The sequence below is a fragment of the Corythoichthys intestinalis genome, chromosome 14 (assembly GCF_030265065.1).
Source record: "Corythoichthys intestinalis isolate RoL2023-P3 chromosome 14, ASM3026506v1, whole genome shotgun sequence".
Lineage (NCBI taxonomy): Eukaryota > Metazoa > Chordata > Actinopteri > Syngnathiformes > Syngnathidae > Corythoichthys > Corythoichthys intestinalis.
In genome coordinates this window covers 17240915-17256782 of record NC_080408.1, presented here as the reverse complement: position 1 = coordinate 17256782, position 15868 = coordinate 17240915, and the positions used below count along the sequence as shown (strand labels likewise).

Below are 15868 nucleotides of genomic sequence, written 5' to 3'. Positions count from 1 at the left end.
AGAGAGAAACACGGCTGCGAACCTATGTTCATTGTTTCTGCTTGTAAAATATCTCTACAGAGGCAACTCCTGTGTGTATCATCTTTTCTGGTGTCTTTGTGTGTTTTCCATCCGTGATCGGACTCTTAAAATCAGTTGTGTGGTTGTTTGAATGATGTGCTAATGCTAGCGAACGCATGCTTACCGTTTGTGTCATTGCTGTAACAGTACCTAATTATCATTTCTTTACGTTGATGCGAACCTGTTTGGTATAGAGGACGAAATTGATTCCGCAAATTATATGGACGTCAAGCATCGTCATTTGAGAGATGTATAGCCAGGACCGAGCCGTAGCGTCCTGGTGAGGACAGTATATTCGCATTTCGTTGTTCATACACTGTACAATTATTCAGCATGTTGTTCTCTATTTTATTTTTATATTAAATTGCCTTTCAAGATGACAGATCTGTTCTATGTGTTAGATTTTATCAAGTAAATGGCCCCCAAAATGCGACTTATACTCTAGTGCGACTTATATATGTTTTTTTTTTTTCTCCGTTGGGCATTTTATGGCTGGTGCAACTTATACTCAGGTGCGACTTGTAGTCCGAAAAATACGGTAATCAAAATGACTGGAGTGTTCCTTCAAAATAACCATTATGTGTCATAACTAGCATTAAAAAAGGACAGTATGGAACATTACTTCAGGCACCAAGAAAACAACCTCAAGAAACAAGACATAACGTGTGTTTTGTTTTACCTAAGCATGTTCAAAAAAATGATTTAAGGAAGAAAAAAAACTCCCCCCCGGGCCCCATTCAATGCCAATGACATCTATTGGGGTCAACGGCAGCCAATGAGTTAATTGTTCCAAACAATTTGGCTAGGTTCAGACCAGAGGTCTTAATGCACAAATCCGATTTTGTCGTGTTTCTCCTACTCGAGTGAGGCATTAACTTGAAGGTCTTAGCCGGACAAGTCGCATTGAAATGGACTATTTAAAATCCGATCCGGGCCAATTTTTTCCAGAATTTGGCGGTCTGAACTGTCAAGTCTCCTAAATCAGAATTCATGCAGCGATTACGTCAGTAAAGAGCGAGCGCGGCAGGCAGGACGGCAGCGATGTAGCTGTGCATTAGTGTTAGCGCCTAGCTTGAACTCTGCTTTCACGCAGGAGGCGGGCTTGACCACAGTCATAAAAAAAATAAAATGGAGAAAATGTTAAGCCTGGTAGTGAGCAATATTTCAGTATTGCTTACACGGCAGAGTCGGGGCAAACTGATGCACACACGTAAGGCTTATGTGCGTGCGTCATGGAGGCACATTGCGTGCATGCGTTCTATCAATCTATATATAAACTTAGAATATAAGACTATACGGGGATTATTAATGTCTGTTATTTGTGTCGTATTTTTGGAAATCAAAATATGATCACCCTGGACTGACATACAGCTAGGGGGACCAAAGGGTCCTCTTTTGCCAGGACAAGTCCTCGTTTCACATCTCCGTAACATCCGGCCGGGTTTTATAAATTCATGAAAATGTCCGATTTTTATGATTTTTCACGGGACCGATTTTAAGAGAATCCCTCCGGCCGCTGTGGGGCAGCACCTGTCTACGCTGACGTGGCTCCTAATAGTAGGGAGGGAAGGAGTAGTTCTTCTTGTTTGGCTGTTTACCCCTTGTATCATGGGGCATTCCCGCCATCTACTGGGTTGACGGTTTGGCAAGAGATCAGGCAGTTACAGACGAAAATAAAGAGTAGTTCTAAAAGACGTGGCTCCATACACCTTTCTGTAAGTTTAGCTCCTGTTAACGTCGATCATGTGTCTTCTGTTGTGTATTGGGTTATATTTGTACACAGAGATGCAAGATATTGTATTAGTCTTGTAATTGTTCTGCATTCATGTATTTGGTTGAATGTTAGTATTATTTTCTAAGTAGCTATGTTTCTGATGCCTCAAGGTTCCGTCATCTACGTTAATAAAAGGAAATTCACAATTAGCGTGTGTTGAAATTGACACTTTGCACAGAATACTACGGTACTGCTGCCTGTGACATGTTCCCAGAGCACCTGCCCGGTCGTAATTTTAACGATTAATATGTATTTAATGGCAACTGTTGACTTCTGTCAGAGCTTTGTACTGGTTTGATCTGTAAAATTCCGTTTGGTGTCGCATCGTTGCGCTGCCGCTGATTATAAACTTTTAATTGCAAAGTATGATTTTGCCTAAGCTCCTGGTACTCGCTAATTGGGTAGCTATCAGTGAGCTAAGCTGCGCTAGGCATTATGGGAAATGTAGTTTTGAACTGTTACGTTTGGAAACATGCTGGTTGAATAGTTTGCCAGTTTATTGTCGGTTATTGTTTGCGTGCAATCTAGAACATTGATTGAGTTTAACAATTGAGTGGGAATAACAATTTGTCAACGACAATTGTCGTGATAGTAATTTATAAAAATATTTAGTTGGCACATAGCCTACTGTGTGTGTGTGTGTGTGTATTGACTGGACTGCATTTCCATGGGTCTGTATTATATATGTATATATATATATATATACATATGGTGGAAAACACACACAGGACTGAAAAAGCAGTTTCTGCTCTTGCACCCTTCTTTAAAATAAACTGCTGTATTTTAAGCCAAAACAACTGTTGTGTTTGATAGAACAATATGTCTATATGCTGCTATAGCTATTTGTCCGTTTTACCCTGAAAACCCCCGTTTACAGACGTCACACAACCGCTTTTGTTTCAACCCAGCCATAAAACGAAGGTAATTAATTATATTTATTATTCAAAATGTCTATCGTTTTTAGCTTAGAATCATTAATTGATGTCCCATATTTCGTTTAAAAAATGAAAAACGACTTTAAAATATTATTCACTTGCATATTTTAAACTTTTAAACTAATTATTTCACAATGAAAAAAATGGCGTCTTAAAAAAAAAGTCACGGATATCTACCTCATAACTATCGCTTAATTGTTTTTTTTTTTTTTTTTTTTGGTTACTGTCGCATTTTCCCGATATGTTAGATGATAAATAACCGATTCAAACAAAGAAACATTGGAAATTTTTTTTTTTAAAGGGTAAACATATGAGAAAGAAAATCTTGACCACTCCTTGATGTCTGCGATTTCTGCATCGCCACCCTTGTTATATTCCCAGGTTTCACCCATAAAATCCTCAAAAATTCCAGCTGTAGCCATTCACAGCCGTGTCTTAACACTCGGTGATACATGCTACATTGAGTTTTTGGATCAAAACAAGGTAAGTACGCGATAATATCTCGTTAAATTCATGGCGTCTGTAATACTGCTCTCGCGGTCTCTCACCTCCAGATAGGGTTTTGCTGTTTAATTTTTTTTTTTTTTTTTTAAATGGCCTCCTTTTCAAAATTTTCCTTCCCCCAGAAAACTGAGATTTTAAGCTTTTCAATGATGTATCACACATGCATATCGGACAATTTTGAAAGTTGGCCAAATTGGGGATCACAGAGCGGAACAAAGTCACCTCAGTGTTTTCCGCCATATATATTTTCTAGGGCTGTCAAAATTATCGCGTTAAAGAGCGGTAATTAATTTTTGTAATAAATCCCGTTGAAATATTTGATGCAATTAACGCACAAATGCCCCGCTCAAACAGATTAAAATGACAGCACAGTGAAAGGTGTACTTGTGTTTTTCGGAGTTTTGCCGCCCTCTGCTGGCGCTTGGGTGCGACTGATTTTATAGGCTTCAGCACCCATGAGCATTGTGTAAGTAATTATTGACATCAACAATGGCGGGCTACAAGTTTATTTTTGATTGAAAATTTTACAAATTTTATTAAAACGAAAACATGAAGAGGGGTTTTAATATAAAATTTCTATAACTTGTACTAATATTTATCTTTTAAGAACTACAAGTCTTTCTATCCATGGATCGCTTTAACAGAATGTTAATAATGGTAATGCCATCTTGTTGATTTATTGTTATAATAAAGAAATACAGTACTTATGTACCGTATGTTGAATGTATATATCCATCTTGTGTCTTATTTTTCCATTCCAACAATAATTTACAGAAAAATATGGCATATTTTATAGATGGTTTGAATTGCGATTAATTGAGATTAATTATGATTAATTAATTTTTAAGCTGTAATTAACTCGATTAAAAATTTTAATCGTTTGACACCCCTAATATATATATATATATATATATATATATATATTTTTTTTTTTTAATGAAACTTTTTAATGAATTGTTTCTATCCAGACACAGGAGACACATTTTAAATATAATAAAGTGATATAGGCATCTTTGAGTGAACTTGAGGCCGGGGCCGAGTGTCCTCTTTTTTGGAAATCAAAATATGGTCACCCTACATACAGCCAGCATGTGCAGTTATTTGTTTTGATGCTTCTGCGCATGCGGGTAGGTTTGCTCATCGCGTTTCGGACTGCGAATGAGTGCGCATGCGTAATACCTGAGCGTGCTCAATGGACAAAGACAGTCTGAAAGGGCACGCCAAAAAAAACAGGTATGAAAAAAAAACGGAATCGTGCATTAAGACCTGCAGTATGAACTTAGCCTTAGATGCTCTTTGGAAGTCATTTAACAACCATCAAACAGCAGTTAACTAATAGGTAAGTTAGCTGCAATTTAAAGTGGCAGTACAATAGAGCTTTGGATTTGTGAAGCGTGACGTTACATAGATTCCGTAAGAATTCATGACAAAATTTTGCATAAATTCCCGCTAAACTTACACAACTGGAACGAATACAATTTTGTGTTTGAAAACAAGGTTATTATGGTTCATACTTTAACCACACAGACCCAGTCGGTGGCAGACGTGAGGCACAGATGTAGTTGGGCAGAGGTGGGGGCGTGCATCCAGAAACATGGAGGAAGGGAATGGGCGAAGTGGTAAGTGGGGTGGTAGGTTTTTAGCAGAGAAGCATCACAAACACAGCGTCAAATTCACCCTAGCTGACCAGTTATCTCAAGAAATAAAAAAGCCTGAAAGAGCCCGAGGGGGAGTCCGACGTGGCGGTGATGATGCGTGGAATGGTGACGACGCCGTAAGTCAGCTCGGCTCATGATACTAATGGCAGCATGGGATGGAGCAGGACAAGGATGACAGGAAGAGGGGGGCAGTGAAATGTTAACACTGGTCATGCAAGTGATGTCACAAAATGTCGGAAGCGCTCACTCGCTGTCCGACCGAACAACACCCCCAGTCCCCCAACCCTGGCCCTCCAAGGGAGCCCACATGGGAGAACTTACCATTAATGGGCACTTTTTAGATAGCAGATACATAAGTCGTGACAGTTGTGGAAAAGAGAGAGAAGGGAAGAGAGGAGGAGAGAGAGAAAGAGGGGATAAGCAACAATACAGCATGAGAACCTGGAACAGTGTTTGAATTCTACGCTATTCGCGGCTCACCGCAGCCTGAAATAATGCTTCGGCCCAGTTAATGTGGGAGAGGGTTTTATGGGGGGGAGGGTGTTGACTGATGGATGGTGGGGCAATTTGCATGGCAAAAGTAAAAAGAATCAAACAAGCAAGTCATGGATTTAAAGGAGGGCGAACATAATGGCGTAACTTTTGAATGTTGGCATTATGAAATGGTGTCATGAAAATTTTGTAGGAATTCATCAAAAACAAATGGCAGGTTCGGGGTTGATTAAAACAACAAAAAATTATACCCTTTACGCCTTACCGCCTTGAAATTTAAGCATTTCTTTAAGCCACACATATCATCATATCTAGAGCAATAATGGCTGAATTAAACTATAAGCCGCATCCAACATTTTTTAAAAGAAGAATATAGATTTGTATTCACATATAAGCTTCACTGGCCTATAAGTCACAGGCATCCACATTATTTTATATCAGCTCATTAGTGGGCGAAGAAAGTAGCAATTTATAGTTCGGGAAAAAAAAAATACATAATAAAATCTGAACTTAACATTTGTTTTCTAGAACAAAAACAAGTACCATAATTTTCTGACTATAGGGCGCACCTGACTACAAGCCGCCACCCACCAAATGACACGAAAATGGCATTTGTTCATAGATAGCCGCACCTGACTATAAGCCGCAGCTGTCCTCACTGTATTATGGGATTTTTACATCAAAAGATATTAACCGGCAACACTTTCTTTAACAGCAGGGCCATTACACTGTCCATAGACTTCAGACTCCGTTGACGAGACAGCTCCTACAGACATTGCGCCAAGGCTTCCTGTAGGGGGCCGGGCCAGGCAGAGCGTCGCGTAGGCTTTCAACTGCGATAAACTAAACCACGCAGGATTTAGGTGGAAACAGGACGAAGGTTTTAGTGCATACAAGCATGCAGGAGTGTCTCAAGAGTGATTTGGTCAAGGATTCAAGGTAATTATTATATGAAATGGGACCATACATGCACTTTGAAATGTTGTGAAAAAAATGAAATCAATGGAAAAACTTAGCGTAACTTTAGCTTGAAATATTTACGTAAAATGAATGATAACTGGCCGTTTTTTGTTTTTTTTTTGGTGCTTTTTTTTACATTACTTATATTTATTTTATATCTATAGAAATTCAATTTATTTATAAGAATTTTTAACTTATAAAGCTCTTTGTTTCGTGATGGCCGCCATGTTGGATTTTGTATTCATACACAATAGCGTAACTTTACATTCAAATAATCAGGTAATTTCTGGCCAGTTTTCTGGCAAAAAAATAGTAATTTTCTGCGTTCATACAAAAAAAAATGCTTTTACGAGTTTTATTTTAGGTAACATACCTATCTAAAAACGGCGATGGCCAGATAGCCGGCAAGAAGTACTGAGGCAATAATGACATCGGAATTCAGCCTAAATAGAAAAACGCAAAATTGACTTTTGTTGAGTAAAATTAAGATGATTCTGCATGCATTCCGCAAGTATTAAGTTTCTAATGTGAAAATTGAGTGATTATTAGATGTTGAAAAATTATGTCAAAATTACACTAAATAAAAAAAAAAATTAAGTCGTTATTTCGGGCAAAAACTTGATATGTTATGTTAAATATTGCTATTGATCCTGAAAAAATAGGTGATTATCTCTGCATTTGGTGAATTTTTTTGCATGTAGCGTAGAATCGGAGAACTTTATAGCCATTTTAAGTTTTGTTATACCTATAATATTAGGGAACAACTTTTAATTTTCACTCATATATGCCTAACGGAGGTTCCTGTTTTGGTTTTAGGTCACTAGCGGCTTTGATTTTGAAAATATCTGAATTTTAAGTTTTTTAAAATAGGCCCCGTACGGATCGGCCCCGAGCCCTTTTTCTCTGTAAACTGATAGTGAAGTCTAAGGACTAGGGTTGTTCCGATCATGTTTTTTTGCTCCCGATCCGATCCCGATCATTTTAGTTTGAGTATCTGCTGATCCCGATATTTCCCGATCCGACTGCTTTTTTTTTTTTTTGCTCCCGATTCAATTCCAATCATTTCCGATAATTTTTCCCGATCATATACATTTTGCCAATGCATTAAGAAAAAAAATGAATAAAACTTGGACGAATATATACATTCAACATACAGTACATAAGTAATGTATTTGTTTATTATGACAATAAATCCTCAAGTTGGCATTTACATTATTAACATTCTTTCTGTGAGAGGGATCCACAGATAGAAAGACTTGTGACTTTGTATATTGTGACTAAATATTGCCATCTAGTGTATTTGTTGAGCTTTCAGTAAATGATACTGTAGCCATGCCCAAATGCATGATGGGAAGTGGAACCATGACTGTGCGTAGTGCTACCAATTGATATATCTTCTCTGCGTTGGGAAATAACATAACGTGTTAAGAAAAAGATCAATTGCTACCTTGCTTCCTCACATTGCTTCCCATGATACTTCTAATCGTAGGGAGAGGGATTGTAAGGCTTCAGCCATTTAAAAAAAGGCTCCAAAGGCTGCCAGAATTCACTCTACTCATTTTACACTGCCTTTTATCTCTATATAGGTAAAATGGCGCCATTACAGATTGAGCTCGACAATGCGTGAGTGGGTCGTGCAGCGCATGCATTAATTGCGTTAAATATTTTAATGTGATACATTTTTTAAAAAATTAATTACCGCCGTTATCGGGATACATTTGATAACCCTACCTTAAGCCTAAACTAAAGACTCTGGATGAGTGTAACATATTATGTTTGTAACGTTAAATACAATTAGAAAACGATTTAATAAAAAAATATATATATATATTAAAAAAAGGCATGGCCGATATTTTTTTGCCGATTCCGATACTTTGAAAATGACATGAACCGATCGATCGGGATGCCCATCAATCGGGACAGCTCTACTGAGGACTGTCATAATTATGACATAACACTATCACAAGCATTAATGAATGCTTATGACAAATGCATTGAGTGTCATTTGGCAAATTATCTCACTTTTGAATGGATGTAAAAGATCCAAGCTGGACATTCATAGAATTAGTGACAAAATTTGCAGGATGACACTTAATGACATCTATCATAAGCATTCATTAATGCCCCTGACAGTGTCAAGTCATAATTATGACGGCTTTATGACAGTCTGATGACGCTGCTGTCAAATAAAGTGTTACCTATTAATCCAAATAAATCAACAAACAAGCCGCAGGATTCAAAATGAAGGGAAAAAGTAGCGGCTTATAGTGCAGAATTTACAGTAGTCGAGCTTTCTTTAGCCTAAGCAATTTGGATTGTTGGAACTCATTAAATAAATGATGGCATATATTTTTTGGGTTCACCATTTCAAATTACATCAAGTGTTTAATTTTTGGAAGCAAAATATTGTGTAGATTTTTCTAGCCAAAATTGATCCATTTAATTTAATTTCTCTTTCCAATTTAGAAAGCTTAGCAGTAAAGTACGCCCTTCATTTACTTTTAACAACATCGACAACTACATTTTTTAAAAATGTCGAGTTAATAGAACAAATTTAAACTCATTTCCAGTTCTTGTTGAAACAGCATCAGATTTGTATTATTTCAGAGACTGTCACTGCTGCAACCCCGCGCCAATCACGCCACGCTTCATTAAAAACTAATGGTGGCATATGGCGCTGATGAAAGTGGGCGCTTTAAGTTACGCACTGCTAAACTCCGCTTCTCCTTCTTCTTGTGAAGAACTCGAAGTGTGGTGCGACGCCCCCAATTTGTCGTCCTGTGATGCGTTACGGGGGCCGCGTCCTTTTATCATTCCATTTCATCGGGAAGCGAGAAGCAAAACACAAACAAGTAGGCTGCCGACGGCGCGGAGACGACGACATTAAAAAGAATAATAGAAGAGCTCATTGTGTTGTGGGGAGCGAGGGGAAGGGAGCTAAATGAAGACGAGGGAGGGGTAGACATGGATGTTTTTGTTGACGGGGAAGGTGGTAAGGCTTGTTTCCGCCTCCCAAGCTGCGTTTACACATAACAAAAATGCTAAAATGTAGCCCTCTATGGCCTCCAAGCCCACCCTACACACCTGGTCCACATCTGCCCATGCATATGACAGGCCAAACATGTATGTGACATCACACGTGGATGGGATGGAGCAAAAGCCAGCCCCTCCACCACCACAACAACAACAACTGGAGAGACCTTGTTTGAGCGGATAGATGAGGATGATAAGGATAAGAGATGAGCAGGCAGGTATGATGAAGGTGAGGATCGTTGGAAGAAAATAAAGAAAAACAAAGAAAAAGGCAAACAAAGCCGAAACAATGGAGGTAGGGGTTGGGCGAAGAGGAGAATCTGTGCTTTTCAGTCCTCAAACATGTAAACGAGTCATTGCAAGACTCATAAGACTCACTACCAACAAGCTCAACCGCTTATATCAAGGTGTTGTGCAAAATCTTATCCTGCTCTTTACTTCACTTCTGTCACTCAGTGCTTCTTTATCTGGCACACTTTTGTCGCTCTCACACAAGCTTCATCAAGCTTTTGTGTTGCTTTGTCACAGTGTTTCTTTTTCAGGCTTTTGCTTAGAACACTTCTCTTACTTTCTGTAAATTAATTGACGAGTAATATTAAAATTATTATTAAAATACTGGATTGTGGCGAAGAACAAGGACAATGGCAGTGATGCTCCGTCTTTGTTGCCAAAATGTTACTTCCAATAGTGTAAACATAACTTAACCATTATCAAATGTGGACTAAGCTTTCATAAAAAGATTCTAGACTCGAAAGAAAATCCTTCGTTTTTCAACCACTACTCTCTTGACTATTGTCACATCTTATTCTGCATTTTTTATACCACAGCAATGACCTTCTATATTGTACTCTCACTCCATGCTTCTTTTTCTGGCTTTAAAGTAGCACATGGTCAGGCATGTGCAGGGGGGAGGGCAGAGGGTGCTTGAGCACCTGCCCCTTTGCTCCTACATGCCAAAAATGACACTTTGGACTTTTTTTGTGCGTATGTGTGTGCTGGCCAACTGTGCAGGCACGCCACCGAGTACTTTACTTGAACACCGAAAACATCTAAAAAAACAACAAAGCAACTGTGTGCCACTTTCCTGGTGTATAGCCCCCCCGAACCCCCGCCCCCCGTAAGCTGTTCGTTCCTCTGTGACCTGGGTGTGTGGTGAGGAGTCTGAGGACATCTGGTGGTTGAAAACAAACTGTGTTGCCCTATTAAACAGTGTTCGAGTGAAAATTCCTACACCAGGTTTATTGTGGAGATTTTTAAAAAATAATAACATATCATTTAGGGCTGCAGCTATCAAATATTTTAGTAGTCGAGTAATCGATGGACTAGTTAGTTCAAATAATCGAGTAATCGGATAAGGAACATGAAAAACTTAAAATACCTGAGCTGAGCCTCAAACGGTATGAATTTTTTGAACAAAATGAGGATCTATGTACAACAAAAGAACAATTGGCTAACTTACACAGAAAAAGTCCGCTGGCTTAATTGCTGTAAAATGCTAAAGTAATTTTTTACAATGCTCTTAACAAATGGTTCAGACACATATTCCCACAAAAAAAAAAAAACAATGGCTAAATATACCTATAAACTACATTATGAATGCATTAAAAAACATTACCTCAAACAAAAACTTGGCTTATGTTGGTCTTAACAGGGAGCAGTAGGATTCAGCCATGTGAAAAGAGGCAGACCAGAGGGCAGTGTATCCGCCCTATTCAATAAAACTAAATGCAAACACTTTCAAAATAAACCATTACAACACAACTTTAATTAAACGAATACTCGTAGCAACAAAATTTAATTCGAATATTTTTTTCTAATCGAATACTCGAGTTAATCTATAATTGTTCTCATATAGTTTTCGACTTTAATAATGGATTACCCCCCAAGGCTATTTCGACCCGTGTGTCTCTCTCTATAGGCAACCATATTTATCCGTTCTCTTCACGTTATCTAGAAAGATACACATCTTTAAGTTCTCTAATAATGAAATAATAGTTTTGAAAAAAATGTGCTGATGGTGGCGGCTCAGCGAACATCTAATTTGGTTTGTTCTCAGATGAACAACAAGTTAAGGAAGTTTTGATATAGAGGTTGAAGGAAGACTGACTAAGTCACGGCCAGGAAGTGTTGATGACAGTGTTGATTTCTATTCACTGTTCCCCAGTCCCAATTAAAAGTCTGTCACAGTCACAGCCAATTATACTGTAAAGCTGGTCAAACTGGAAGTTATGTTGTTCTAAGGTGCATTATTTTTTTTTTATGTGTCCCTTTTGATCTATGAGCACCTGCCCCTCCATCGATCTCTGCACGGCCCTGCACATGGTTGTCAAGCCAGCAACGGTAAAACAACAAAAATCCAGCAAAAGAAGCACAGACTGAGAAAAGTGGACAAATTTCTCATTTGGCACAGCTCATATAGTATGCATATAACATTTATACATCATCTATGGCATGAGAAAGAGGAAAATGTTTCTCACCTAAGATGGCGGTCGGCACAAAGGGGTCTGGCAGCACAAGTTGGAAAAGGGAAAAAAGTTGCAGGAAAAAATAAATACATGAGAAACACAATGTGTTAATGTAACTGAGCATCTTTGGGGACAAACTCAGTGGGGTTGGGTTACCTGGGTAAAATGCGCTGGTCGGGATGGAGGTGCTGAGCGTGTTGGCTTTGGGCAACGTGAAGGAGGAGGGGGACGATCCGCCTACAAAATAGATAACAGGATTTGAAGGACATGTTGAACAAAAATGAAAATTGTAATAGGTGTAAAAAAATTGGGAAAAATCTTTCGTTGAAGACACAAAAAGGAGTATGAACAAAATGATACCTTACATGTAAATTAAAAAAATATATATATGTATTTTTTGCTGGACATTTTCATTGAGTGAAATTGCCATTTTACAAAGGTTAATAATACAGTGAAATTTTTCAATCTTTTAGATTTATATGGTGTACAGATACAGCAAACCTAAAGTTTGTTTGAGTTTTCTTTTCAGACTTGTATGTTGCACACAATTGTCAAACTTTAGCCCCTTTCACACATAGCTAAACACAGTTAAAATCCCGGGATTTAAACAGGTAGCCCTTATGTGTGAAAGCAATTTCCCGGGTTGACTGACACAGATATGACGTGGAAATTTACAGAGTTCCGTCTTAGTATAATGTCTGGGTCACAGTGCCATGGCTGATGACGTAAATATCATGGCGGGCTGATCGTCATTTCCTCTTTCTTCACAGTAAGACGAAAAGCGGTAAACAAACATCGCAATTATCTACATGGTAAAATGGAAATAGCAAAAGCAAACTGAAAACATAACGACATTAAATTGCTACTGGATTGTAGAGCCGAGGAAGAGAGTCTGTCGTCCATCTTTGGAAAAGTGTGGTTATAGACTTCATAATATGTTGACGGGACGCGGGGCCGATTGATAAGGGGCCTATCTCTGTCAAAGCAGACCGAGTGGAAACACAGACAAAGAGCTTTTTACGTTGAAAATTCTTGTGAACAAATGGTCAAATCCCTGAATTTTTATAGATTCATAAATGTGGATGTAAAACAGTCTCGATTCTTGGTTAAAAGCAAACAAACAAAAAAACAACAACAGGCAATTAGCATTTATTTTACATAAACATGTCGAATGCGCTGCTAGCCTTTAAGCCACTGTGGCGCCGCCTTAACATCACAAAGAGCTTTATACGTTGAAAATTCTTGTGAATAAATGCTTTATATCCCTGAATTCTTTATAGATATGGATGTAAAACAGTCTCGATTCTTGGTCAAAAGAGCAAAGAACCGGGCAGTTAGCATTTATTTTACGTAAATATTTCGAATTATGACACCAATGCCATAGCGGTTAATTTCTCCCATTGATTTTTTTCACAACATTTCAAAATACATAGTACGAAAAATATAATAATTACCTTGAATCCTCAGCAGCTTTCGTATTTTTTCAACCTAAATCCGGCATTGGCTCGCTGCCATAGGCGGAGTTTGACTTTTGGGGCAGGGGGGCCACAATATGTTGATGACCCCGAAACGCAGTGTCAGCAATAAAATTAACTTACAAGAATATTTTTATAATGAGTTGACAATGAGCGTTATTTGTTTCCCATCATTCTTGAGGGGAATTCTAAATCAGGCTGCCTAGGCAATACTTTTCTCCAAGATTGTCGTCCATTGAATATCGTATGCCCACCGCTGCTGTGCCAATGTAGTTACCACTGTCAAAAAATATTGTATTCTCTGGGCGGAGCCATATGGAGGTAGATTTATGTGTTTATTATTCAATCAAAAGAAAGTTGCTTCAATCAAAATATACTTTTTTTTTCCAACCAAAAAAAAAAAAAAAAAAAAGTGTTTGCATGTAAAAATAAATTTGAAACTCAAAAAACTAAAAAAAAAAAAAAAAAAATGCATGTGAAAGCTATTTTTCTTTGAATTTTTTTTTTGGGGGGGGGGGATTAAAGTCTTTTTTTTTTTTTTTTTTTTTTTTGAAGCAACTTTTTCGATTGAAGTAATGTTGATTTGTGTCTGGGGCACATTTTGGCTAGGAAATGTTTGTCTTTATTATTCAATCAAAAAATAAGTTGCCTAAAATATATATGTTTAAAAAGAAAAATCACATCAAAATCACAAAGAAACATTTCAATCATAGAAAAAGTTTTTGAATGCGAAAAAAATATTTGAGATTGAAAAATTTGCATTTGAACACTTAATTTTTCATTGAAAAAGTTTTGATTGAAGCAATCCTTTTTGTGTTTGGGCCATATTAAGGGTAGGACATATGTGTCTCAATCATTACATCCCTCAAAAAGTTGCTTCAGTTAAAAAAAAAAATATATATATATATTTCAATCAAAGAAAAAAATCTTTTGAAAAATAAAATTGCCCTCCCCTTATATTTTTTTAATGAAAATTATATGCAAAGCAAATGACCGTCTAAGGTGCTAGTCACATGATCTGTTCGAAAAATAATTTTGACCCATGATAAAAACTTTTTTTTTGTTCATTTCATTCATTTTTGTTGCAGTTTTATTGCTTTATTATTTTTATATACAGTATATAGGACAGTCAATTATAAGCAATGACACTTTTCGGCCACCAGGGGGGCCTGGCCCCCCTCGCCCCCTTTAAAATCCGCTTATGATCACTGCATGTGTTTGAGGATAACTGTGACCGAGTTCAACCGACTAAAGCGGAGTGTGGGACGCCCCCCTACTTGAAGACGTGGCGCAGCGTTAGGGGAATGTGTACCATCAATATCATTATGAAGTCTATGGTGTGGTTTATTTTGTTGCCGATGCCGACCAAAAATGACATCATGTCCGGGTTATAAAATCGCGCCAGCTGCCCTCCCCGAACGGAGAGCGCCAAGTAGGCAATATGGGACAAGTCTATGAAAGTGTCCAACACACATTATTCCCGGGATATCTCTCTGGGTGTGAAAGCACCTTACACAGGAATTTACCGTCCAAGTCTAAAAGGGGCTTTTGTCGTATTCTGTACTTTTTACATTTTTCCGAATCACAATGCCATCCCAATACATCACGTTTTGTGTGTCATTTTCAGACCTTTATGCAGCACACTACTCTCACTCTGTCGTTGTCACTTTGCACTTATTCAGGCATTTTTGTAGCATACCGCTATCTTTGTTTCTTCTTTCATGGTGTTTCTTTTTCAAGGATTTTGAGCAGCACATTACTTGAACGCATTGAAGCAGCTCATTAGCCTCCTCTTTCAAGGTTTATTTAATCATTTTAGGAAGCTCAGAGGCCAGACTAACCGTCAAGTGAACATGTGGATTTAAAAGGGCCAGTATGGTGGAGATTAGGCACAAAATCAAGTGCATGGCGGATAAGACTAAATTCTGGAGTCAATATGCTCAATGTCGAGACGCTCAAATAACTTTATTACGAGTCAAATGTCTAATCTCTCACGTCTTAATCCAAATGGCACTGTCACTTAAGGTCACCGGCAGCTACGTTGATCATAAATCAGTCGTTTAAATCTTAAAAGCTTGCAGACAACAAATCTGGAGTGCACGCTGACAGACAGTTAATCAAGGTCAGTGCATCATTGGGGCTCCTGCCTGGCAGGGGTGTCTGTGGGTCGCGAGGACGCCTGCTCTGTATTTTTAATCTGACGCTCAGGAAGCGGAATTACAATGGGTTGAAGGCCCAGGGTGCAGATTTAGCCCAGATGCCCATCAACAGAGGATTAGGTTGGCCCTGCGAGGGGTCGAAATGAAGAGGTCATCAACCCGCAGTATACTGTATTGTGTTAGGTGTGAGTGAGCAGACCAACCTTGAATTGTGGGGTTGTGGAGCCCTTGCAGAATCTTTTCTGGTTTAAGGTAAGGTATGCAAAGAAATTTGACTTGAGTTGGTGGAGGTCTAAGCAACTAAATTATTAGGATTTGTGCTTCTTTTTCAAGCATTTGTGGCACATTCGATT

The 15868-nt window shown here is 38.2% G+C and overlaps 1 protein-coding gene across 8 annotated transcripts in view; it reads right to left on the bottom strand.

Annotated features, from left to right (window-relative positions):
* The window catches only part of LOC130929769 (receptor-type tyrosine-protein phosphatase mu-like), a 468571-nt gene that overhangs the window by 114214 nt on the left and 338489 nt on the right, over nucleotides 1-15868 (bottom strand). For 5 of the 8 annotated variants that reach the window (XM_057857249.1, XM_057857247.1, XM_057857248.1 and 2 more), the window contains 3 exons: nucleotides 12038-12118; nucleotides 11894-11920; nucleotides 5253-5264 (listed from right to left, as the gene is read on the bottom strand). In XM_057857249.1, coding sequence (XP_057713232.1) covers nucleotides 5253-5264; nucleotides 11894-11920; nucleotides 12038-12118 — 120 coding nt within the window. The remainder of the gene's footprint in view (nucleotides 1-5252; nucleotides 5265-11893; nucleotides 11921-12037; nucleotides 12119-15868) is intronic. The other 3 variants (XM_057857250.1, XM_057857251.1, XM_057857253.1) reach the window with 1 other exon arrangement.